The sequence below is a fragment of the Manis pentadactyla genome, chromosome 3 (genome assembly GCF_030020395.1).
Source record: "Manis pentadactyla isolate mManPen7 chromosome 3, mManPen7.hap1, whole genome shotgun sequence".
NCBI lineage: Eukaryota > Metazoa > Chordata > Mammalia > Pholidota > Manidae > Manis > Manis pentadactyla.
In genome coordinates this window covers 155,477,302-155,502,199 of record NC_080021.1, presented here as the reverse complement: position 1 = coordinate 155,502,199, position 24,898 = coordinate 155,477,302, and the positions used below count along the sequence as shown (strand labels likewise).

Genomic DNA, 24,898 nt, shown 5'->3' with positions numbered 1-24,898 from the left:
TTCCTAGTTTCCTATCTGAACAAACGTTTCTTTAACTGCTTGATCCTTAATTGTACACTGGCTCCAGGGGACAATGAGTTAGGAGGCTGACCTTTCAGGTTTGCGTTTCTTACAGAGCAAGCTCCCTTAAAAAAGAATACCTGACTCATTTATTCATTCATTGTCCATTCACTCATTCACTCAGCCAACGAATATCTAACAAAAGTCAACATAATAGGTAAAGGTATAAGATGTGTTTTCTGTCCTTGAGGAGCTTACAGTCCACATAAACATATAGAATCAAAGGCAATATGAAAGAAGGACCATATGAGCATACATTATATGGTATGAATATATAATAGAGTTGGATTTGCCCACTCCTAACAAAAAGTCGTTAATTATAAAAGTCAATAACATGTACTTGCATCTCTCTACAGTTCAAACTGAACAGATCCTTTGACCTTTATATTCCATGAGATCCCCTACTTTACTTTAGTATATGGTAAATAAAGCATAACTTGCCCAGTTTGTTTAGACTTTATTGTTCTGAATATGGAAATCAAAGCATGGTTTTGATTTTCATTCTCAAAACATCTGCTTTATAAAGAAACAAGTTCTTAATAGTGAGTCAAGTTATTTAGAAAACACTCTTCTCTTTTCATTTAGTGCAGGGTAAGTTCCAGTAGTTTCTCCAAGTTGCTCGCTATCCTCCTGACCTCCACTTACTGCCCTGATTACGTATGCTTGTCTGTCTTAGATTACAAGACGATGCTTAAATACAAGAACCAAAAAATAGGGCCTGGAAACACAGTAGCCATAAACATCTGCCTATCACCATAGTGTAAATGCTGGTGAAGAAGTTAAAACTGAAGTTAAGAATTGTGTATTTCTAAGTGCTTTGGTTCATTAAACAGTCATTTTTTATTTTAAACCCATTATATCAGAGCTATTTGCATCGCTACTGAGTAAACTCTGAGATCTATTGTATCCAAAAGCATTTTATTAAGTTATTTTATTTCCTCCCCCAAAAGATGAATACACCTTCTATTTTAAAATAGAAAAGTTTTGGAAAAGGAGTATTTAATATAAGAGATTTGCTTCACCAAATATACCAGGATTTGAACTAATTTTCACTTAACCTGCATTTCATATTGATCTTTCAGAAAACACATTTTTAGCTTCTTATGGGAGTCTCCCATCTTATTTTCATTGTAGAAAAGAGAAGCATGATTACTCTAGCAAAGCAAAATCACTCCCTAACTAACTACTTTAAAGGACAACTACATTCAGAGGTACACAGCAGCAAACTTTCCACCAGCTTCTATGAGGCATGGTGCTGCAGAGGGCTGGGGACCTACGGTGGGACACTCACCAGCACTGCACCCCACGGCCCGTCTGCATAACCAGACACCTACCACTTGCTTTGGTTTCTGGGTAAGTGGCGCCGTCCTCAAAAGTGAAGATCTGAGGCATGCTCTGGCCCAGGTAGGAGGGAGGCGGATAATAAGAATGCATCCTGTACTGGGAACTCACTGCATGGCGGTTCTCCGAGTTTTTCATCTGCTCAAGAAAAAAGAAAGAATATATAAGATCAAAGTTGTATTTTACAATTAGTACAATCATTGCCAGTTCTTTAAATTAAGGGAATAGTCTTATTAAAATTGAGGGTATCCTCAATCAAAATATGCCCCTCCAGGGTACTGACCCTAGAAATACTAGAACTGTGCATCCTTAAGGTACCTCTTCTTTCTTGGTAAAGACCCTCCCCAAAATCCCCTCTGCCCATATAATACTCAATTCACAAGTACCAGAAGAGAGGCAGTAGAGAGTGCTACTTAAGAGCAACACAATCGGCTATAGCCCTGACTAGCTTGTTCAACCACGGGTAAGTCACTTAACTTCCTCCAGCTCCCTCAGGTGCCAAACTGGCATCTTACCTCAGTTACCTCAGTGTTCATACAAAGAGAATACTTTTTAAACAACAACATAAAATGTGTGTAAGCGTAAGCTGCTATCATTAGTGTGATGCCATGCTGGATATTGTCACAGTGTCCATTCCCACCCCCTCGCATGCTTTTCCTTGTAAGAAGGGATGTCAGTCTGGGATCTCTGTTTCCCAGACTCTCCTGTTACCAGGGCTCTGGAGCTGAGGTGGCTTCTGCTAACAGGACATGGGGTCAGACTTGGAAGGCAGAAGGGAGGCACATGCTGGCCCTCCAGCAGCAACATGAGCTGACACTCAGAAGTCACGCATTTTTCTGGCAATCAGACCTCACCTTTGGAACTGTGGGGGCCGCTTTCATCTAAGGAGCAGCTCTTCTCGGCCTCTCGTTCAAAGCTAAGGAGATGGGACCTGAAGGCTCGGGAGGGACCCCTACTTCTGCTTTCCTGGCCTTTCCGACTCCACAGCAAGAACAGCTGGACTTCAATTATTTATACTGCATTTAAAAAAATAATTTACATGGTACTAACTTTATTTTTAAAAAGTCAATCTAGGGAATGTTTGGGATAAACCAATTATATTCAAGAACTAAGGACTAATTAAGGATGTTTGTCAATCAATAAATTTACTTGATAAAGAAAATAGGATGAATTTGATAGAGCATAGCAGAGTAAAATTAGGTACCAGGTGTCCTCAAGATTGTCTATGACCATCTAAATTTTGGACAATTTGTCAATTAATCCAGACCTAAGTGTACACTGAATATCATTGCATTGCTTGGTGGAAAGGCCCATGTCTCTGATTTTTGTGTTGCTGAAGGGATTCATTTATGACCCTCTCACTGTTTCCCAGCACAAATTTAAGGTCTGATGGGTAGATTATTTCTTCCTGGAGAAGCAAAGAGGACTCCATTATACTCAATTATTTCCTTTCAAGTGACATTTCTGTGGCAAGTTCCCTTCATCTTTTCTGGTTTGTTTTTGAAGCATATGAAATGGTAGCTCTTCTAGTTCAATCACCCAGTTGTCATTTCCCACCGCCATATAAATCTTTACTACGTAAGAGTACAAGCAAGCTACACTTGGAAGTAGCCAAAGGGGAAAACTGGCTGCCCTTAATGAGTGAGCCCAAGTCAGAGGAGACCCTGGGACTGTGCAATCACTGAACAGAGAGGTGACAGTCAAAGTCAAATTTACTGCACAAAACCATTATCAGTTAGACCAGCACATCCCAGGGCTCTCCCAGATGGCCTGGGGATGCTGTAAGTAGATTCTGAGCCAGTGAGTGTGAGGTGGGACCTCGGAGTCGACACACCCCCAGGAAATGCTGATTCTAGCTCAAAGACCTCGCTTTGCTCATAGAGGATTAGGATAAATGATCCTTTCTCTTTTACTTAGGACCTTTGGGAGGCCGTGACTAAAAAAAGACCCTCTAAAAAACTCTTTGACCTATTGTTCATAACCACAATCTTTCCTCCTTGAACTGAGGCAGGGTGGAAATGACACAAACAGCATTTAAAATTGGTCATTTTTCTTCTTTTTATACATTAGATTCCCCAAAGCTAAAGGATTTTTTCAGGGTCTGCTGCCATCTGGAATTGCTGCAATGGTAACAAACTCAAATACACATTAAATAGAAGAGCCATTTCTGCTTCCACAGACGTCCCTCAAGTCAGTTACACAAAGTAATGAACACCGAATTAGAAGCCAAATGCCAACTTCTCTATGCAAAGAGCCATAACATAAATGACGGAGCCTCCCTCTGGGTGCTGAGTTGGTCACATCTCCTTCCAGTTTGACAGTTTCTTTGAGTCAGTTCTTCAAGGAAAATATTTATTTTCCCCATGTACAAGACACCTGACAGGATTTGAGCCTGTAGGTTCTGCAAAATGCTGGATTTTTTTTTTACTCTGAAGCTTGTATAAAGCCTTTTTTCAAAATGTTTGAAAAATGTTCAGTTAGTTTAGAGCGGGCGTCAGCAAGTTTTTGGCAAATGGCCAAATAGCAAATATTTTAGGCTTTGCAAGCTATAGGGTCTCTAGAAAAATGGTAAAGTGGGCATGGCTGTGTTCTAATAAAACTTTATAGAAAGGCACAATGCTTCACTCCTACTGGAATAAAGGGAGGAGGGGACCCAACAATGGGCTCCATCCCTAGAGGATCTGGTTTCACTGGTTGTGATACGGTTTCACTGGTTGGGCTATAGTCTGGGATGTGGGGTACTTCACAGCTTCCCAGGTACTTCTGATGTGACACCAAGATAGCAAACCAGTGTTCTAGAATTACTGACATATTTCCCACACTCCTGAGAAGTATGAGGTACCAACATCCCCAGTATGAACTAAAAAATGCAAAAAGTTAAGTCTAGCAAACAGACTGGCCAACTGCTGCCAATACCAAGTTGTATATTATTTGAAAAGAGATTCAGATAAACTGTAGAGTTCTTTTCACTTTTTCTGTTAAGTAAAACTTACCAAAAAATAAACACAATTTCAAACACAGGTTTATTTTTCCCCTTAAGCCTTTTTCTGTTTTTAGAAAGCATCAGATTATTTGGAAATAGGAATTGAGTTGTCTGAACTCAGACATTCAATTTCCCCAATTAATCCCCAAGATCATTGAACTTTGAAAGATTTCCAGCAAAAGAAGAAAAAGATACAAAGGGCCAGACATCGTTTGAGGTTATTAAAACGTGAACTTATTAGGCCATCGATCACTTCAGCTACAACCAACTTGAAGAATATCCACTAATAACCATCCATGTGACAACTTGGACCTAAGAAAGGGGGAGAGTTCTATGTAGTATTTCAGAGAGCATGTGTATGTAAATATCTGAAACATGAAGTTAAAACTGAACAGTGATCCATCCAGAAAGCCCAGAAAAGATGTGGCAGGATGCAATTTAAAACGGTAGCTCACTTATTGCTCCCTTCTAACTTAAAATAATTTCAGTGCTGCTACCTGTGGCTTAGACAAAATTTGTAAATAAGGACATCTTTGAAATTTGTTGTTTGACTTTAAGTCAGTAGAATTCATCTGGGGACAATTTGCCCCAGGGCACATTTTGCAAAATCTGGAGACACTTTTGACTGTCACAACTGCTGTGTGTATGTGTGTGTGTGTGTGTGTGTGTGTGTGCTACCAGCATCTAGTGAGTAGAGAACAGGGATGCCCCCGTACAACTTAGAAGTATCCAGTCCAATATTTCAATAGTGCCAAAGCTGAGAAAAGCTGCTTTAAATGAGTCTGATACTACCCCTTGTGCTCAGCCCCTCAGCTCCAGCTAAACCAGCAAAGTTATAAGGGAGAGAAGTTGTACTCAAATCAGAGGAACTGCTCAGTTCTGCTAAAAGGATGTGGTTTTTTCCCATTATCTAATGCTGCCTCATTTCTTTTCAAGATTTTATTTTTCATTCCTTTAAACAAGCTGAGTAAAACCTAAAAACCTAGGATTCCCCAGTGAATTATGACTACTATTGTGATTAGCATGTGGTAGCTGGCAAGCAAGAGGCATGTTTTACAATCTTATTACCCACCCCAAGTCTCTGAACCAGAGTATGACCTACAGATGGCAGGTGGGCCAGTGGAGGATGTGCCCAGTGTTAGTATCAACCCCAGAGGAAAACCTAAGAGCTTTTGATTTTATTTTATTAAACTGTTGATGACATTCAATGCCATAAATCTGAACTATAGGTGTCCTTTTTATATACCTTAGTCACCCTTTTTTATAGGAACAAAACATAAAAATGTTAGACCCCACGTCCTGCAACAAAAAATTCTTCCAAATACTCTTCAGTGGTTGTCTGTTAATGCTGCAGAAAGGAAGAGTCTGTTCTTATACTGAACAGAGCACTCCAGGCAGGTAATGGCAAAAGAGATTCGCGAGACCAAATCAGTGTCGAGCTGTTTGTTAAGCATGGCTCAGCTGCAGAGCATCAGAGGTGGGGACAAAGGAAATGCGCTTCATGAACAGAATGACTGTATAGGATAAAACTCTTGACTCACAAACTCTGCTGTTTAAACATATAGTGTGACCATTCCTTTGGCATCAACATGTGGCTCACAGTTTTTAACTTGCAAAAGCCACATTTGGGATTTATGAACTGAAAACTTTTTATAAAAGGCAGGGATCTTTGCACGCTAAGGAATCCTGCCTCCGGATGATGCTAAGAGTTTTGCCCTCATGAAAGGATTTCTTTGGTTTTAGTAGAAGCTTCTTTTCAAACCTTCTGAATGGGATGCCTGTTTCCACACTCACATAATCACATGGTGAGCCCGCTAGGTCCACAGACCTTACCTGTGCCAGGAGCTGTACCAAACTACCTTTCCCCTTGAAACGCCCACTCTCCTCCTGAAATACACATCTCATTCATCCTCTGAGAAGCCACAGCTCACTGCTGGAGCTAATATTTTAACAGGTTAAAAATGATTTCCATTGTGCACCCATTTCAGAGATTACTAAAACATTACCTGGGCAAATGCTGAGTCATGTGATAAAAGCAAATATCCTACAGCCACTGTTCAGCATTCCCTGTCCCTGTGGCCCTCTGGGGGGTTAGTTTTCTCTCTCCTAAACTCGTTAGCTTCCTCCACTGAGCTCACCTGCTTTCTCCTAAGTGGTCACAGTATAGAATGCCCTCTACTCCCCTCCCTGAAGGGAGGAACTGACAAGGAGACAAAAGGATACTGGCCTTGTGAGGCCTCCGGCCCTGGTAAGAGACTCCCCCAAAGCCTGGGTGAGGGGTGTGCGCCTTCAATGAGCCAAGGGGGAATTGTTGAGATGAGCCCCAGCACTTAGTGGCTGGAGAACCTCAGAGCTGTCCATCCAGAAATGGAAATAATGCTTCCCCTCCCCAGAGAGGAGGCTGGAGGGAAAAGAGAGAGAAGACGGGAGAAAGAGGCTACTCATGCAATACAGCCACGAGGACAGATCACAGAATAAATGGTACATGTGAGATGTTTCAGGTCATGAACCCCATGTTTCCCACAGCTTCAAAAAGCCTGATGTAAGCAAAAGCAAAATAAAACCTGTGTGGGTGGACTTTTCCGAAAAGGATTTCAAGAAAGGAACTAAGTTCCAGGTTTGAATTAATACCAGAGTACATTTCAAAAACATTAAAAAACAGCAATAAGATTAAAAATAACAGCGTGAGAGATGAAGACAGAGGCTTCCTCCTAAAACTGCATATAATATGAAAATATAATCAATACAACTAATTCTGAAAGAGCAACAGGAAAGAGGACTGCGCCAGACTGCATACACCTGGAGAAAAAAACAGACCTCACGGAACAGGGTAATGTACCAAAGCTGTGGCCCGGCAGGACCCAAGCCCTTCCCGTACCCCAGCTCACCAGCAGGAGGAAGAGAAATGGAGCAGGGAGGAAGTAGAAGCCTGGGACTGCTGAATACCTAGCTCCAGAGATCTGCTCTGGGAGCACAAACCTACATTTCATGGTGCTTTCATGAGACTCACATGACTACCAGGTTAGAAAGTTAATACCGGCAGAGTTCCTGGGGAGACTGGGATTCCGGCCACTTGTGGAAAGCAGGGATCCATATCCAGCTGCTCTGGGACAAAAGCTTATACCTGTGTGCTCGGCCCACTAGTTCAGGCACTGGAGACAGGCACAGCAGCCGGGAAGCAGGGAACAGCTCTTTCCTCCCCCCAGGCACCAATGACTCCCGACATTGCTTCGGGGGCTGAGCAGCTCCACAGAGTAGAGCTTCTGGACACTAGAGGGCGCCATATACAAACATGAAATGCCTAAGGAACCTGGTCCAGAGTAAAATTAATATAACTCAGGAGAAAGACGACATGGACCTCATGACTCTTCCTGAAAGGGAGTTCAAAATAAAAATCATTAACATGTTAATGGAGGTACGGAAAGATATCCAAGAACTCAGGAATGAATTCCGGTTGTAGATCCAATCATTGAAGAGCACAATGGAGGGTATTAAAAGAAGGTTGGATACAGTGGAGACGATAAATGAAATAGAAACTAGAGAAGAGAAACACAAAGAAGCTGAGGCACAGAGAGAAAAAAGGATCTCTAAGAATGAAAGAATACTGAGAGAACTGTGTGACCAATCCAAACGGAACAATATTCACATTATAGGGGAATCAGAAGAAGAAGAGAGAGAAAGGGATAGAAAGTGTCTTTGAGGAGGTAAATGCTGAAAACTTCCCCAATTTGGGGAAAGAGATAGTCTCTCAGGCCATGGAGATCCACAGATCTCCTAACACAAGGGACCCAAGGATGACAACACCAAGACATATAGTAATTAAAACGGCAAAGATCAAGGATAAGTACAGACTGTTAAAAGCAGTCAGAGAGAGAAATAAGATCACATGCAAAGGAAAGCCCATCAGGCTAACATTAGACTTCTCAGCAGAAACCTTACAGGCCAGAAGTAAGTGTCATGATGTATTTAATGCAATGAAGCAGAAGGGCCTGGAACCAAGATTACTTTATCCGGCAAGATTATCATTGAAATTTGAAGGAGGGATTAAACAATTTCCAGATAAGCAAAAGCTGAGAGAATTCACCTCCCACAAACCATCACTACAGTCTATTTTGGAGGGACTGCTATAGATCGAAGTGTTCCTAAGGTTTAATAGCTGTCACCAGAGGTAATAAAACCACAGTAAGAAAAGTAGAGCAGCTAATTACTAAGAAAATGCAAAATTAAATTAACTATCCCCAAAGTCAATCAAGGGATAGAAAAAGAGTACAGAATATGATACCTCATATATAAAGAATGGAGGAGAAAGAAAAAAAAGGAGGAGAAAAACAAAAGAACCTTTAGATTGTGTTTGTAATAGCATATTAAGTGAGTTAAGTTAGACTCTTAGATAGTAAGGAAGTTAACCTTGAACCTTTGGTAACCACAAATCTAAAGTCTGTAATGGCAATAAGTACATACCTATTGATAATCACCCTAAATGTAAATGAACTGAATACATCAATCAAAAGACTTAGAGTCACTGAATGGATAAAAAAACAAGACCCATCTATATGTGCCTACAAGAGACTCACTTTAAAGCCAAAGACATACACAGACTAAAAGTGAAGGATGGAAAAATATATCTCATGCAACTAATAGAGAGAAAAAAGCAGGAGTTGCAGTACTTGTATAAGACAAAATAGACTTCAAAACAAAGAAAGTCACAAGAGACAAAGAAGGACATTACATAATGATAAAGGGGTCAACCTAACAAGAAGATATAACCATTATAAAAATCTATGCTCCCAACAGAGGAGTACCTACATATTTGAAACAAATACTAACTGAACTTAAAGGGGAAATAGAATGCAATGCATTCATTCTAGGAGACTTCAACGCTCCACTCACTTTGAAGGACAGATCAACCAGACACAAAATAAGTAAGGACACAGAGGCACTGAACAACACATTAGAACAGATGGACCTAATAGACATCTACAGAACTCTACACCCAAAAGCAGCAGAATACACATTTTTCTCAAGTGCACATGGAACATTTTCAAAAATAGATCATATACTAGGCCACAAAAAAGAGCTTGGGCAAATTTAAAACGATTGAAATTGTGCCAACCAGCTTCTCAGACCACAAAGATATGAAACTAGAAATAAATTATGCAAAGAAAATGAAAAAGCCCACAAACACATGAAGGCTTAATAACATGCTTCTAAATAACCAATGGATCAATGACCAAATAAAAATAGAGATCAAGCAATATATGGAGACAAATGACTACAATATTTCAACACCGCAAAATCTGTGAGACACAGCAAAAGCAGTGCTAATAGGGAAGTATACTGCCATACAGGCCTATCTCAGGAAAGAAGAACTCCCATATGAACAGTCTAAACTCACAATTAACGAAACTAGAAAACGAAGAACAAATGAGGCCCAAAGACAGTAGAAGGAGGGAAATAATAAAGATTAGAGCAGAGATAAATAAAATCAAGAAGAATAAAACAATAGAAAGAATCACAGGAAGCAGGAGCTGGTTCTTCGAGGAAATAAACAAAATAGATAAACCCCTAGCCAGACTTATCAAGAAAAAAAAGAGCATCTACACACATAAATAGAATCAGAAATGAGAAAGGAAAATCACTACAGACACCAGAGAAATACAAAGAATTATTAGAGAATACTATGAAAAATTATATGCTAACAAGCTGGATAACCTAGAAGAAATGGATAACTTTCTAGAAAAATACAACCTTCCAAGGCTGACCAAGGAAGAAACAGAAAATCTGAACAGACCAATTACCAGCAACGAAATTGAATTAGTAATCAAAATCTACCTAAGAACAAAACACCTGGACCAGATGGCTTCACCTGTTAATTTTATCAAACATTTAGTGAAAACCTAATACTGATCCTCCTTAAAGTTTTCCAAAAGGTAGAAGAAGAGGGAATACTTCCAAACTTATTCTATGAGGCCAGCATCACTTTTAATACCAAAACCAGGCAAAGACACCACACAAAAAAGAAAATTACAGACCAATATCACTGATGAACATAGATGCAAAAATACTCAACAAAATATTAGCAAACTGAATTCAAAAATATATCAAAAAGGTCATCCATCATGATCAAATAAGATTAATTCCAGGGATGCAAGGATGGTACAATATTAGAAAATCAATCAACATCATCCACCACATCAACAAAAAGGACAAAAACCACATGATCATCTCCATAGATGTCGAAAAAGCATGTGACAAAATTCTACATCCATTCATGATAAAAACTCTCAACAAAATGGGTATAGAGGGCAAGTACCTCAACATAATAAAGGCCATATATGATAAACCCACAGCCAACATCATACTTAACAGTGAGAAAGTGAAAGCCTTTCCTTTAAGGTCCTGAACAAGACAAGGATGCCCACTCTCTCCACTTTTATTCAACATAGTTCTGGAGGTCTTTGCCACAGCAATTAGACAACTCAAAGAAATAAAGGGCATCCAGATTGGTAAAGAAGTCAAACTGTCCCTGTTTGCAGATGACATAATATTGTACATTAAAAAACAGAAAGAATCCACTCCAAAACTACTAGATCTAATATCTGAATTCAGCAAAGTTGCAGGGTACAAAATTAATACACAGAAATCTGTGGCAAAATTAATATACAGAAATGACAGCCTCTTCAACAGCTGGTGTTGGCAAAACTGGACAGCTACATACAAGAGAATGAAACTAGATTATTGTTTAACCCCATACACAAAAGTAAACTAAAAATGGATTAAAGACCTGAATGTAAGTCATGAAACCATAAAACTCTTAGAAGACAACATAGGCAAACATCTCCTGAATATAGGCATGAGCAACTTCTTCCTGAATGCATCTTCTCGAGCAAGGGAAACAAAAGCAAAAGTGAACTCATGGGACTACATCAAACTAAAAAGTTTATGTACAGCAAAGGACACCATCAACAGAAAAAAAAGGCATCCTACAGTATGGGGGAATGACATATCCGACAAGGGGTTAACATCCAAAATATATAAAGAATTTACACGCCTCAACACCCAAAAAGCAAATAACCCAATTAACAAATGGGCAGAGGATATGAAGAGACAGTTCTCCAAAGAAGAAATTCAGATGGCCAACAGACACATGAGAAGATGCTCCACATCACAAGTCATCAGGGAAATGCAAATTAAAACCACAATGAGATACCGCCTCATACCAGTTAGGATGGCCAACATCCAAAAGACTAGGAACAACAAATGCTGGCAAGGATGCAGAGAAAGGGGAACCATCCTACACTGCTGGTGGGGATGTAAGCTAGTTCAACGATTGTGGAAAGCAATATGGAGGTTCCTCAAAAAACTAAAAATAGAAATACCATTTGACCCAGGAATGCCACTCCTTGGAATTTACCCAAAGAATACAACTTCTCAGATCAAAAAGACATATGTACCCCTATGTTTATTGCAGCACTTTTTACAATAGCCAAGATATGGAAGCAACCTAAGTGTCCATCAGTAGATGAATGGATAAAGAAGAAGTGGTACATAAACACAATGGAATACTATTTGGCCATAAGAAAGAAACAAATCCTACCATTTGCAACAACATGGAAGGAGCTGGAGGACATTATGCTCAGTGAAATAAGCCAGGTGGAGAAAGACAAGTACCAAATGATTTCTCTCATTTGTGGAGTATAACAATGAAGCGAAACTGAAGGAACAAAATAGCAGCAGACTCAGAGACTCCAAGAATGAACTAGTGGTTACCAAAGGGGAGGGGTGTGGGAGGGTGGGTGGGGAGGGAGGGAGAAGGGGATTGAGGGGTATTATGTTAAGTACACATGGTGTGGGGGATCACGGGGACAACAGTGTAGCACAGAGAAGGCACATAGTGGATCTGTGGCATCTTGCTGTACTGATGGACAGTGACTACATTGGACTATAGGTGGGCTTGATAATATGGGTATATGTAGTAACCACATTGTTTTTTCATGTGAAACCTTCGTAAGAGTGTATATCAATCATACCTTAATTTAAAAAAATAGCCATAGGATGCACCGTGGCCAAATAAGCAAGTCATTTGGAAATACAGAACCAATACTGATGAGACATACAGCAAGCCCTCCCCCAGTTCCCAGAAATCTGGGGAGTATATAGCCTAGGAATTCACACTACTCTCGTATCAACTTTACAGGCTGGAAATCCCGTATGATATCAGGTTTACCCTTTTATTTATTAATGGTCCATTTTGTTTGTTCTTATTTATAAAAATTAAGGTGTATTTTCATATGTTAAAAAACCCAACTTAATGTTTTTGGCTCATATTAAATTAGTTTTTTCACCATCTGCCCCTGCAGCACAAAAAAACAAAGTTTACTCTTCTATGCAGCATCTTCTACAATGCAGCATTTGAGCCTGACCATTTAGTGGCCCAAAAATACTTCGGCAGGTGCACTCAGCATATTTTTTAAAGAACAATAGATACGAATAGAATGAAACAGAATAGAAATCTGGAAATTCACTGTATATAGTATGGGTAAGAACTGTTCATGAAACTTTTCATTTGTTGCTTATGTTATATGTAAATATATACTGGATCACAATAGAAAACATTTCTTACTGTGGGTCTGAGTCTAAAACATTTGGAAGACATTGGTGTATAAATCAGGTAAAGGGAAGAAAGGACTTTAAAAAATAGGTACATAGCAAGAGAAAGATGAATTGAGAAGATAGTTTCTTTTCCTAGAATCTAGAGGGGTTTTGATGCATTTTAGGGGCCCCAACAAGAGAGAGAGGAGTGGTCCTTCTTCAGACAGTCTCTGGCTAGAATTAGTCCAGTGCCTTCCTCATGTCATCAAGTCACAAATTTATGCAGGATTTTCTAGCTCCTACATCAAAAACTTACAACTGTCTGGTTCATCAATCTAAAACACAAACCCTGACTTCCAAACTGAAGTTATAGAGAGCTAGGCAGAAATGCAAGCATCATTTATATCAAAGCCAACAGGAGGAAGAACTTCAGTAAAATAGTGGTGGCAAAGGGCAGAAAAGAGTTTGTATTTTTAAAACTGGGTTAGTAACTATCAAGACATAGGACTCTCCAATCATTCTCACTTGTTAAGTTTCTGAAAGTATAGTAACACCTCTTAAAATAGGCAGAGGGGCCTTATAATGGTAACATTCAGTAACTTACCTGAGAAAATGCTGACTACACCCAATTTCAGAGGATGAAAATGAGCATTTATTGAGAGATCTCTAAAGACAGGTCCTGTTATCTCATCGAGTCCTCATGATATAATAAACATTAACATTGGAGAACTGCTCAGAGAAATCAAATGACTGGGCTCTGCTCACAAAGGGACTAGGCAGAGAAGGCAGGATTCAAAGCAACTTGGCCTCGGAAGCATCTCTGTACTAAAGCAAGTCACTTTTCCCATTTGAATTAAGATATCTGCTTCTCATAAAGCACTACTCACTACCTTTAATTTTTTTAACAACTCTTCACATTTTCACTGCTTTAAGATCAAGTAAGAAACTTTGGCAGGTGGGAGTGGGCACAGTCTGAAAAATGAGAAGAAAAGATGCCTATAACCACATATTCAGGACCTTTGATTTTAGGACCAGAAGTATGGGAGGCATCCATCGCTGTTCCCATCTTGATGGACAAACTTAATTAACCTTTGCTACTCTGTTCCAACCTACAGTTTTAGACAAAACTAGTGACCCACAAACAATATGTTACCATCAGAATCTCAATGGCTGTGACATCAAGAGATATAGCCCCATCAGCAGTATTGGGAAATAAGCCACTTGGATTAGCTGCTCTAAGAAATATGGATTATATTCATGTCACACATGAGCTGTCAGAAACATTAGGATACTTTGAGCATAAATCAGCAGTGTGAAGGGTATCTTATAAGTACTGAACATGATAGACTGCTTGGTGAGCAAGGTGAGATTGGACCCCCTTCTAAGTGTGAGCACACACACATGCACATAGTCACACACTTCACCCCAACTGGTACTAAAACTTCCGATGCAGGCTAGTGACCGTAGAGGGGCTGACCCATCTCATGGTGTGTTAGTGGCATGGAAAGGCCCCTCCCACTCCAAAACCACAGTGGACAGAGTCTGCTCTAAGTAATCAAATAACACGAGAATGACCAAAAATCTGTTTACCTGAAGTACACAGAATGGAGTGACAGGGGGGTGGCCAACAACACCTCTTAAGGCTTCATACAAGGAAAACCAGAAATGTGTGCGGCCCTACAGGCAGGCAGAGGTCTAATGGCAACGAATGTGCCCTCTGCTGTCAGGCAAACCCCGGTTCCATCTCCAACCCCCACACCTTCTACTTACCAATCGTGTTGTACCGGCAAGTTGTTCATCTCCCCAAGCCTCTGATCCCTCACCCACAAAAGGGGCAGCAGTGCCTGACAGGGCCGTGGTGAAGGGCTAGGCAGAGTATCGGACGCGAAGTGCCCGGCATCAACTTTGCGTGGCACCCTCCCCAGCCCCTCACGGCCCCCCTGCTGTGGGAGCATCAGCGGGATGGTGGCCGTCACACCCACAGACCCATCTTTTGGGTTTGCTACTAGGGGGCTCTGAGCCCTCTCAGTGGTATGTCAGGGATCTAGTAACAAAGGAGACAGAAAAATCTTCCCACTACATACTTTCAATATTTTAAGTACATACACATTTTGCTTGGTATTTGAAAGAGAAATCCATTCTTTAAGAATTTTTTAAAGTTAAAAAAAACCTTCTCAAGATCCTACACTGCCACTACCAAACACAGAGAGAGGGACTGGGGGAGGAAGGGAGAGAGAGAGAGAAGACTGTTCCCTCACATTTTTGGTTTCCAAGACATGGAATTATTATATCTGCCTTTATTCTCCCAGCACTGGTTGATAAGAACTGGGAATTGCCAAAAAGAGTGTTTTCAAGAGGAAGGTGAAGAAAAAGGTGATGAACAATAAAACAAGACGACAATCCCTTTCTCCTACTTCTCAGTCTTATGACTCCCCACAACCCCCCAACAACCTCCACAGGAGGCTGTGCATCTCAAGGACGATGTCCACAGGGTCGCTGGTACCAAGAAGGGGGCACTGGAAGGAACCTGCCCTGGGTCAGGCAATAAAGGGGTGTGCTCTATAGAGAATTTTTAAGAAATAATAAAACTCATTAAGTCAATCTTCATTTAATTATCACTATGCAGTGGCAACTCTCAACAAGAGCAGTGATTGAGACTTGGACTTCACCCTGCCCCACCCCACCCCTTGGTACACCACTGCACAGGGCCCACCTTCCTCAGTCCTTCCCAGGGAACCTCCAGACTGAGCACAATGGCAATTAGAGAATTATGTGTCCTTTGATTCTCCCCTCATCCACTCCACTGTGCACTAGGATTTGAGGGTCAGGATAGCCTAGCTCAGTGCTAGGCACAGAGCTGGCACTCAATGAATGGGTGATGATGAATGCACAAAGGAGTTTCTTATACACACACTCTGTAATATGTTAGAGATTTTTTGTAACCCTGTTCTTTTTATTTTTCTATAATAATATTCCTACTGCAATTTAAAAAATTAGAGCAAAGCAGCCTGTTACACATTGCCCTGATTTTGGTCTTTATTCAATCATTGAGGAACACTTAATCCACAGAAACATGGACTCCCGAGAAATCTGAGCATCACTCCCGCATGCACTTAAGCATTCTGAGGAACAACTAATTTTATTTAACATACATCTGCTTAGGGGGAAAAGGATACTATGAGGGCAAATATAAATAGATATGCATTTGGCTACCAGCTCAAACAAATCAAATCTGACAGCTTTCAAAAACTGTGACCTAATTATTGAATTTGCAAGCAGATTACAGAACCCCAAACGACTGTTATTTACTAACCTGATACTAGTGTGTCCAAGATCAGGCTGTGTAACAATCCCGAAACAGATGGATAATGCAGGTCTTCCTGACGCCACAGAATGGGGGACTCATCCCTGCAGGGGACTGGCCCTCACCAAGGCTTTCCAAACTCAGTCCAGGTAAACTGAACTCACGTAGGAATGGAAATGAACCTGAAGGACTTGCCCAGGACTTCCTGGAGCCTCCCCAAGGTCCCCAAACACCTGAGTTGACCCTCTCTCTGGATTTCTTGGGGTGCTACTGGGCCATTTTAGCCAGGCTATGGAACCAGTCCCTTTGGAGGTTGGGGGCTCAGCCCCTGACCCTAGGTGCTCTCTCGGAGTGAGAGCTACCGTCCCCAGGGCCTGGGTTTCCATAAGCCAGTTCCACTTTCTTATGGCATACATGTTTTTACCAAAATACTCTGAAAAATGTCTCCACTCTGCAGTGCTCTACTTAAAACATATCCTCAGCCTGTCACATCAACCGTCTGGTTTCAGCTTCTAAAATGCCCATCACTTCCCAGTTTTGTTCCAGACACAGGGTCACCAAGAAAACAGTCATCACAGGGAACGACTCTTACAAACAACTGCCCTCACTGCAGAAATCAATGGTGTACAATCAGTTTCATAATTTGTGAAACAAAACAGCAATTCCTTGAAGGAAAGCTGTAATGCAGTTCAGACGATGGCAGTCATGACCATCACTTGTAAGCATCCAGAATGAGACAGAACAGTAATTCCTGTGTCAAAGTGCACATAAGTAAGGTGACAGTTTAACAACAGAAAGCCGGGACTGCACTCATTCAGGCTGCAAGGCCTGGAGTGGCTCACCGGATGAATGAGAACTGCTCTCATGGTGCCGGCTGACAAACAGAAGCTTTCTCCCAGCAGGAATATGAGTAGCTCAAGAGGCTCAAGAGATGTGGCTTTATTAATTCTCCTTAAAAGAACGTAATGAGGTATTATGCTTCAGAAGAGAAAAGTGAAGACATGGCAAAGACTTAACAGGCCACGTAAAGGAAAATGCATAGTAGAAGAAATGTGACCTCCAAACGTGGAGAAGCCCAAAACCACCTTCATGTCACTGGCTTTAATTTCTTGTGGTCTATGGTGACTTTTATGTTTCTTTAGACAGAAAATTCTCCAAGACTGGCCTTGTGACCTAGCAGGTCCAATCCCTAAACCCTTACCATACCAGATGGCAGGACCTACTTGGAGTGCATGTCAAGGAGTCCCACAAAATGCTGGGTCTTCAATGACTGAGGCAGAGGCTTTTAGATTCTGGGCTTCAGCTCACTAAGATGTAAAAAAAAGAGGCAGGGGACAATGGGAGAGTGTTGCCATCATTTTATGTTGCCGTGTAAGGGCATTTACAAAAGAAACTCTGCCACCTCAGAGGATCATTATTTTTTTAATAAATGGAAGGGTACAGTCTCAATAAAAACAGGCTTTTGAATCGAATACCGTGGCTTTAAGAAAAAGTCACTTCTTACTTTCTTCATTTCCCTGGAAACCAGCACAGTAACATCCTGCCAGACATACTCCCAGTAAAATAAGGAACAAGCCACCACCAACATCCGCAGCTGGAATCTAAACTGAATAAAACACTAAGAACACAAACCAGAACTAGAGGTATTTGCGGGGGAGAAAAATGTCAGCACCAACATTTGTCTATGTCTAACCTAGATAGCCCACAATAAACAACTATAAAAATATTACAATAATAGAGTTCACAGAAGTGGTCAGATATAAAATAAATGCCTCCCATCACAGCTACAGAACTCAGAAACCTTTCCATCAACAAGCATTAAGTCTCTATAATTCTCCCTTAAGAAACCAAATTAGAGTTGTTAGTCCTAATACCCAAAGGCCGTATCTATTTTAATTACCTTTTCCTGAGGAAATAAATTGCTTCACGTGTTTTAAATAGAGTCTGTCCTTGTAAACGCCTCTTGTGTCTTCTTGCAAACTTCATCTATTTTTCTTTCCAGAGGAAAAAGCCAGTTAACATCCGTCCACCAAGTAGTGGCCAGTAACAGTTTGGTCTAAAGAGGGAAGCCAGTTTAATCTGTGGGTGATGTGGGCCATAGGGTTGGAGCGAGCAGCTCAGCAGATCACAAGATGGTTTGTAGGCAGAGCACCTGACCAAGGGAAAAAAGGCCCGGGTTTGGGGCTTGGGTCTCCATTAACCAGCTGCGTTCCACCAGTCACTTCCTGTTTCTCAGCTGGGAATTACCCACGCCCGAGTCTGAGGTAGCCAGATGCACATTATCTTGGGTTCTGACAGTGCCACTCAGTGGTCCGAGGCAAACACAAAAAGTTTTCTGAAGCCTCCTACTTCATCTTAAAAATTGAAGTGGATTTTGCATTCTAAGACCTTCTCCCTGACAAAGCATTTTTTAAGTTTAGGAATTTCTTTTAAAAGACTATGAATCATCATATCCCCACGCCCCCACTGCTGGATGCTCCTGCAGGCCTTCCAGGCCCCAGATGGGGAGGGGCTGCAGCGGCACACAGCACATGCTTAAGAAGTCACTTCTCTGTATGCTTTCGGCACGCCCAGTGTCCTGATGCTGAGCCATGCTAATAAAAAGAGAAGCGGTGTGAAAACAAGGGCCTGGTCAGGGTGCATGTTAGAGATGGAGAGCAACAGCTCGTTATAGGTAGGCTATGCAGGCAGTCAAAAGTGCTGGCAGGCCACCCCAGGAATGCTCACGAGGGAGCGCCTTTCTCTGTGTCCTGAGGCCCGCTTGCTAGAATCTGGTTGCCTTCCTACCTGAATCTGCTTCAAAACCAGGGCTACTTAGATGATCCCCAACTCCCCTGCTCATTTCCCACAAGACAACAACAGACATCCCCCAAGACCCACTTTTTGCACTTTTGTCTGGTTCAATGTAGATCCCTAGCACTTAGTGGGACTTCCATGCATGGTTATTTAATGAATGGATACACTCCAGGAGGTGCATAATCATAAATGGGCAACCATATCATGAGACACCTTAGACTGAGACTAAAATAGCCACTAGAAAGAATACAATCACCTATGTTGCCATTGCGACCACACCCTGGCTGTGGCCAGAATGTGAGTCTACACATCCATGGCACAAGCTTCTGAAACACGATCACAAGGGCGCCTGCCACAGGGCCTGAAGGGGATCCCAGGTATGGCTCCGAGTCCTCCCGTATTTATTTCTGCTCACTCGATATGCACCCTCTCCCTTGTCAACCTGGTACAACATGTTTATTTAAGAGATAATGTTGCCGTGGAGGAGTGCACAAGGCAATAAACAGCTTTTGCAGGCAATTAAATGCAGAAGTGAAATTGAGCTGCTGGTCAGTGGAACCAGCCATTCATCGTGAGTTTGTTCCAGTGTCACAAATGTTATTCCTGTTTCACAACAGGACAGGAATCTATGATTGGGCCACAAATCTCCAGTGCTGGAGACAGACTAAAAGCGATTAAAGCAGCTTTCGGCATGCAGGGCATTAACACAAAAGAGCCTTGAGATTCTGGGATGTGGACCCAGTGCCCCACTCTATTTTTTAAATATAGGTTTTGCACTTAGTGTGCTCAAAAATTACATGTGGTTTGCTTCATTTTGTAGAGAGACAGGAAGTCTCAACTCTACAATAAAAAGTCAATGGTAACTAAGGTCTAGCTTTCAAAAATTATAATGCTCTCCACTAAAGTCAATTTTTCCTAGGAATCAGAAAGCTCTTGGTTGAAAAATATTTGTGCTGCTCCCTTAAACGACACCAATACACAAAGCAGCAAGGGAGGAAGGATGACTTACAAAACGATGACTCGCTCTGGTGAACAGTTATGCTGGGTCTCAGTGACAAAGAGTCAAAAAGTAGATACGTTTACTATGGTGTATGTGTTATAAAGAAGTACTGTTCAATTAAATGGTGAGCCCCTACAGATAATACTTAAAACCAGTAAGTGTTATTATTGATAAGGTTATTATTGATCAAAGTGTTATTATTGATCAAAGAGTCAAAAAGTAGACGCTGCCTAAGATTCCAGCCCTACAGGTCGAGCTGGGGTCAGACTAAGAGAGGATCCGTCAGGAGGGACTAGCACAGCGCTCTCCGGGTGCAGCTGTGGGACACCAGCTGCGACAGAAATGCACGGCAGCACCTGAGAGGATGGCCCCAGTGCGACCTCCCCCTGGGAGCTTCCACCAGGATGGGGCAAGGCCTGGCCCCAAGAGCAGAGCCAGGGCACCTTCCTACACAGCAGGAACAGCAAGGCTGAGGGAGGCCCTGTGCCAGACCACTGTTCCCTACACTCTGTCTTGTCTTGATGACTTGGTGAAAAAGTGGGCCACCTGAATCCTTATCAATAATAACACTTACTGGTTTTAAGTATTATCTGTAGGGGCTCACCATTTAATTGAACAGTACTTCTTTATAACACATACACCATAGTAAACGTATTTTGCACATTATAACTTTTCCCTATGTTTTCAGGTTTCTATTTCCTGATTGGATCAAATTCTTCTCTAACCACAATAAAAATTATTCCATATACATTCATACCTGGCCCATATTCACATATCATTCCTTAGTGGTTCATATCTAAGCTGTGTATTATGTATAGCCTACCTTGTTACAGAGAGGATCTGAGGTAGCTAACTAAAATACATTAGAACAAAAAGCTGAAAATTGAATATATATTTTTTTTAAAAAGCAGAGTCAAATGAAAATCATGACTAATCAAATAATTTGCTGCAGTTACTATCAGCATAACACTTCTTGGTGTACACAGAAAGTCCTACTAATAGTAATCATCTCATTTCAGATATTACCCTGCCTTATGTAACCATCCATGCCACAATCCTACAAAGGTGGTACTCTGCCCACTTTACAAACAACTAGGGATACAGAGGGCTCAGTTCTTCGCTCAAAGCTGCATGAACAGTTAAAGCACAGTTAGAATTGAATATAAGTGAGAGTCCATGTTCCCCAAAGCTCATCGTATCATTCCCCTAAATAAACAGGCTTGGTTACAAGTCCAGGCTCTGCCATCAACTAGATGTGGGTGCTGAGCAAATAAATCATTTTAGCTCTGGACCACAGTTTTCTCTGCAGCAGAATGGGGGTGAATTAGAACACTGTAGGAACCATTTCGGCTCTGATCATCACTGGACTGGTGGGCACCTGTCATTTGTAAATTGACAGCTTAAAACTACGTTGGCTCTTGTATTTTTAATGTAAGAAGAGTTGATTTCCAAGAAAACTAATTTTTTGTGGGCATGACTATAAGGTTTTAAGTTAAGCTTGCATTTATACTTGGTTGTAAGATTAATCCACAGACTCATAAAATGTCAGACTTAGAAGGGATGGAGGGGTCAAGCTCCCTTATCTTAATTGTTAGGGTCATTTTCTACATTATATACACACTGCAGGTGTGCCTAGATATGTTTTATTGATTATCACATTCACAGGAAATTTGTATGCAAATTCCAAATGCAACTTACAAATAATAAGGAATTCAGCATATATTTTAAACACCAATGGCCAAGAAGGCATTTTTCAGGAAAGCACTGGAGGCCCCATTCTCAGCCATCTGAAGTAACCATATTCTAGAATTTTCTGTGTATTTCCAACCTCCACAAGTAAACAATGACAATCAGAAGAGGTTCCAAGAAGATCCCCAGTGAGAAGCAAAAGATGTAGGTAGGAATTCCAAGCCCTACAGAATGGAAGAGGGCTTCAGAATTTGTATTTCGTTGATGGCAGTTCTGCACCCCCTGATAAGCAGGCAGCACTGAGAAGCACCCTTAGAGTCAGACAGATACAGATGCCAACTCCAGCTTCTCCCGTTTGGTGGCTGTCTGACTCTAGATTAGTTGGCCCTCTGAGTCTCAGTGTCCTCCCTTGTAAGAAGGAAACCATCTGCTTCCTGGGGCAGCAGCGAGGATCAGTGGGCAATCAACGGCAGCTACAATTTCAGCGTTATGCCGAAGAAGAATGGGCATCACCTACAGTGGCAGGGAGGGACCTGTTCCTGCAAAATAATTTGTTATGTGAGAATGTATTACCAATGGAAGATGGCTAAAAAATAGAAAAACTTAAGCCCAGCCCTAGGGGAAAACAAACTCATACATTAAATGATGCCTCAGAGTCTCTAGGGGTGGCTAAGCAGTGGCACCTCTCCCCAGCGTAGTAAGTGGTGGTTGTCGAACGAGATGTGCAAACATGCTCCCCACAGGACTGACAAAGTTTGGGCAAGATTTTCGCCCCCACCTTTACTAGCAGTGGTGCACAAACATGCTCTCAGGGGCATCTCTCCTGGCACACAGCAATTGAGACAGGTCTCCAAGACCAGGTAATGCTGCTGCACAAGACAACCCGTGTCCGAAAGAGGGTGGACTTTGGTAAGGAGACTCCAAGGAAACCCAAGACCTTGCCATATCCTTCCCAGGTTTTCTAGGTGGATTTCATGTACATTAGTGTGTCAAGCATCACACCCGATCTGGAAAATTTTGACAAAGTAGGAGGGTTGATTAATTTAGGATATTCCTCACTCTGTTGTAAAGCTGATCATGAGCTGCCTTTCTTTCAGAAAACACCTAAGATTTTCCTTTCTCAGAAGCCAGTAAGACCTTCCCTACTCTATGCTTAAAGCCTTGAAGTAACCAGAAAACCAGGACACTCCAACTGTAGTCCGTGGTGCCTGGGAGTCTGCAGGATGAGCTGAGGTTTTTAGAACTACAAGATGCTTCTTTCTCCTTTCAGAGGAGAGTCTCTAACAGAAATCAACCTAAAACCTTCCCCAAATCACCAAATCCAGCTGGCACTTTGAAAGGCCTGTAGGGATCCAGCTTGAAGATCCAAAGTATCATTGCATTTCCTTTATGCTCATATTATCTCCCAATTCTAACACCAATATGCTTTAAGCTCCCTTTATAAAAAACATGATTCTAAAAACAAAACATATGGAAAACTTATGAAACTGTGTAAGCCCAGTGGATAGCTGCTGACATATTAACACTCCAAAGAAGTCAGAACCCTAATGGTAGTCAGAGAATCCAAAAGTGGGCTGACTCAAATATAAGTAACTTCCTCACACCTAAAAAATGCCAAACGGAATAGAATTGCTCAAAGGAAAATTCCAACTCAGGTTTTTTTTTAAAGCAGCCTAAGAAGGTCAAAGATTTGCCCTAAATCCTCATGTATATATATACACATCACATTGTGTTGGAATCAAATCCAAGCTGAGAAAGCCTGAGCATGGTAAATGCATCCAAATGAGAACAGTTCTCACAGAATCAACCGTACAGCTGAAGGGGGCTTGGAGGTGTTGAGTCTAAGCATACATGTACACATTACCACAACATGGTATTCCAGCCTGTGAATGTTCTCAATGCCTTGAATCTGCTGCTAATATACCAGCATGATGGAAATGGTTAAACTTGAGGAAGCAGAAGCCCTAGATAAGCACTGACAATACAAAATGCTTTGTTTTACCCCAAACGTTAAAAGCTCTTGATTGCACACAAATTAAAAATCTGTACTGAAGAGCATGAACAACTGACCTCTATTTCCAGCTAAAAATGCATCAATACCAGCCCAGCACAAGTGATCTAATTCCCTCCTTACCTTTCTTCCACAAAAACACACAGATTACAGCACTTCTCTCTCTCAGGGTGCAAATTCACCTCTAAGAAGGCTGCATACAGCATTTTCTAAGCTGTCCAAAGAAAATGGGGGCAAAGCTGGAAGGGGTTATACAGTCAGCCACTTGTGAATCTGACTCCGGCCAACTGGGTGTTTATGCAAAATGACACTGAAAAATACAGAGAGTAAAATTTGAAAACACAAATATGTGCATATTTCTTTCCAACTGCAGTCAACTTCTGGGGTAAATCACATTATGTGTAGAGCAAAGATTTTTTACACATATTGTATAATGTGCACACACACGTGCCGAGTTGTGTGTGCGTGTGTATGTGTGGTTTTCACGTATCCAGTTCACACTCCAGTAACATCTTACCTGCCACTGGTTTCCAGCCTGACCAGGCACATAAGGTGCTGGGAGGCTCAGAAGGCTGTTCTTCACAGTGGATCCCCCCAGGGAACTTCCCACCTCCCCAGAAGAGGTTTCAGCAGCCAAGGCCATGGAGTACTGCGGGTAAGTGTACAGGTTGTTGTAGTACGGGAACAGAGACGGCTGGTAAAAGCTGCCGTAGTAGGTGGAGTCAGAAACCAGGTCAGGCGTGTTCTCCATGTGCCCTCTGCTGGTGACAGCGGGAATATCCTGGATGACCATACGTCCCTCTGGAAAGGAAAAAAAGAAAAAGAAAAACAACATGGTGTTAATGTAGAGGTCTACAAAATGTTACCTCTAAACTCGGCAGTGTATGGTCTCTCTCTTCAAGTCTGCAGAGCTTCAGGGCAAGGCCCTTGAGCACACTGCTTTCTCCTGTGGCGGAGATGAAGGAGGGTCCCTGAGGTTGGTGTAACTCTCTGGTGGCACAGTTGACAGACTCTTGGTGTCTGCTTTTATTAAGAATACCAAAAACATTTCAGGAGTCATTTTAATTACATAAATCCTGACTGGGTCTAATTCCTAACCAGAAGTTCCTATTCTAATGCCAA

The 24,898-nt window shown here is 41.6% G+C and overlaps 1 protein-coding gene across 2 annotated transcripts in view; it reads right to left on the bottom strand.

Annotated features, from left to right (window-relative positions):
• Positions 1–24,898, bottom strand: part of DMRT1 (doublesex and mab-3 related transcription factor 1) — a 92,979-nt gene that overhangs the window by 34,224 nt on the left and 33,857 nt on the right. Inside the window, exons 4-5 of one of the 2 annotated variants that reach the window (XM_036928422.2) lie at positions 24,294–24,575; positions 1,395–1,539 (exon numbers count right to left, since the gene is read on the bottom strand). In XM_036928422.2, coding sequence (XP_036784317.1) covers positions 1,395–1,539; positions 24,294–24,575 — 427 coding nt within the window. Of the gene's footprint in view, positions 1–1,394; positions 1,540–24,293; positions 24,578–24,898 lie in introns of both variants that reach the window. The other variant, XM_036928421.2, reaches the window with a different exon arrangement.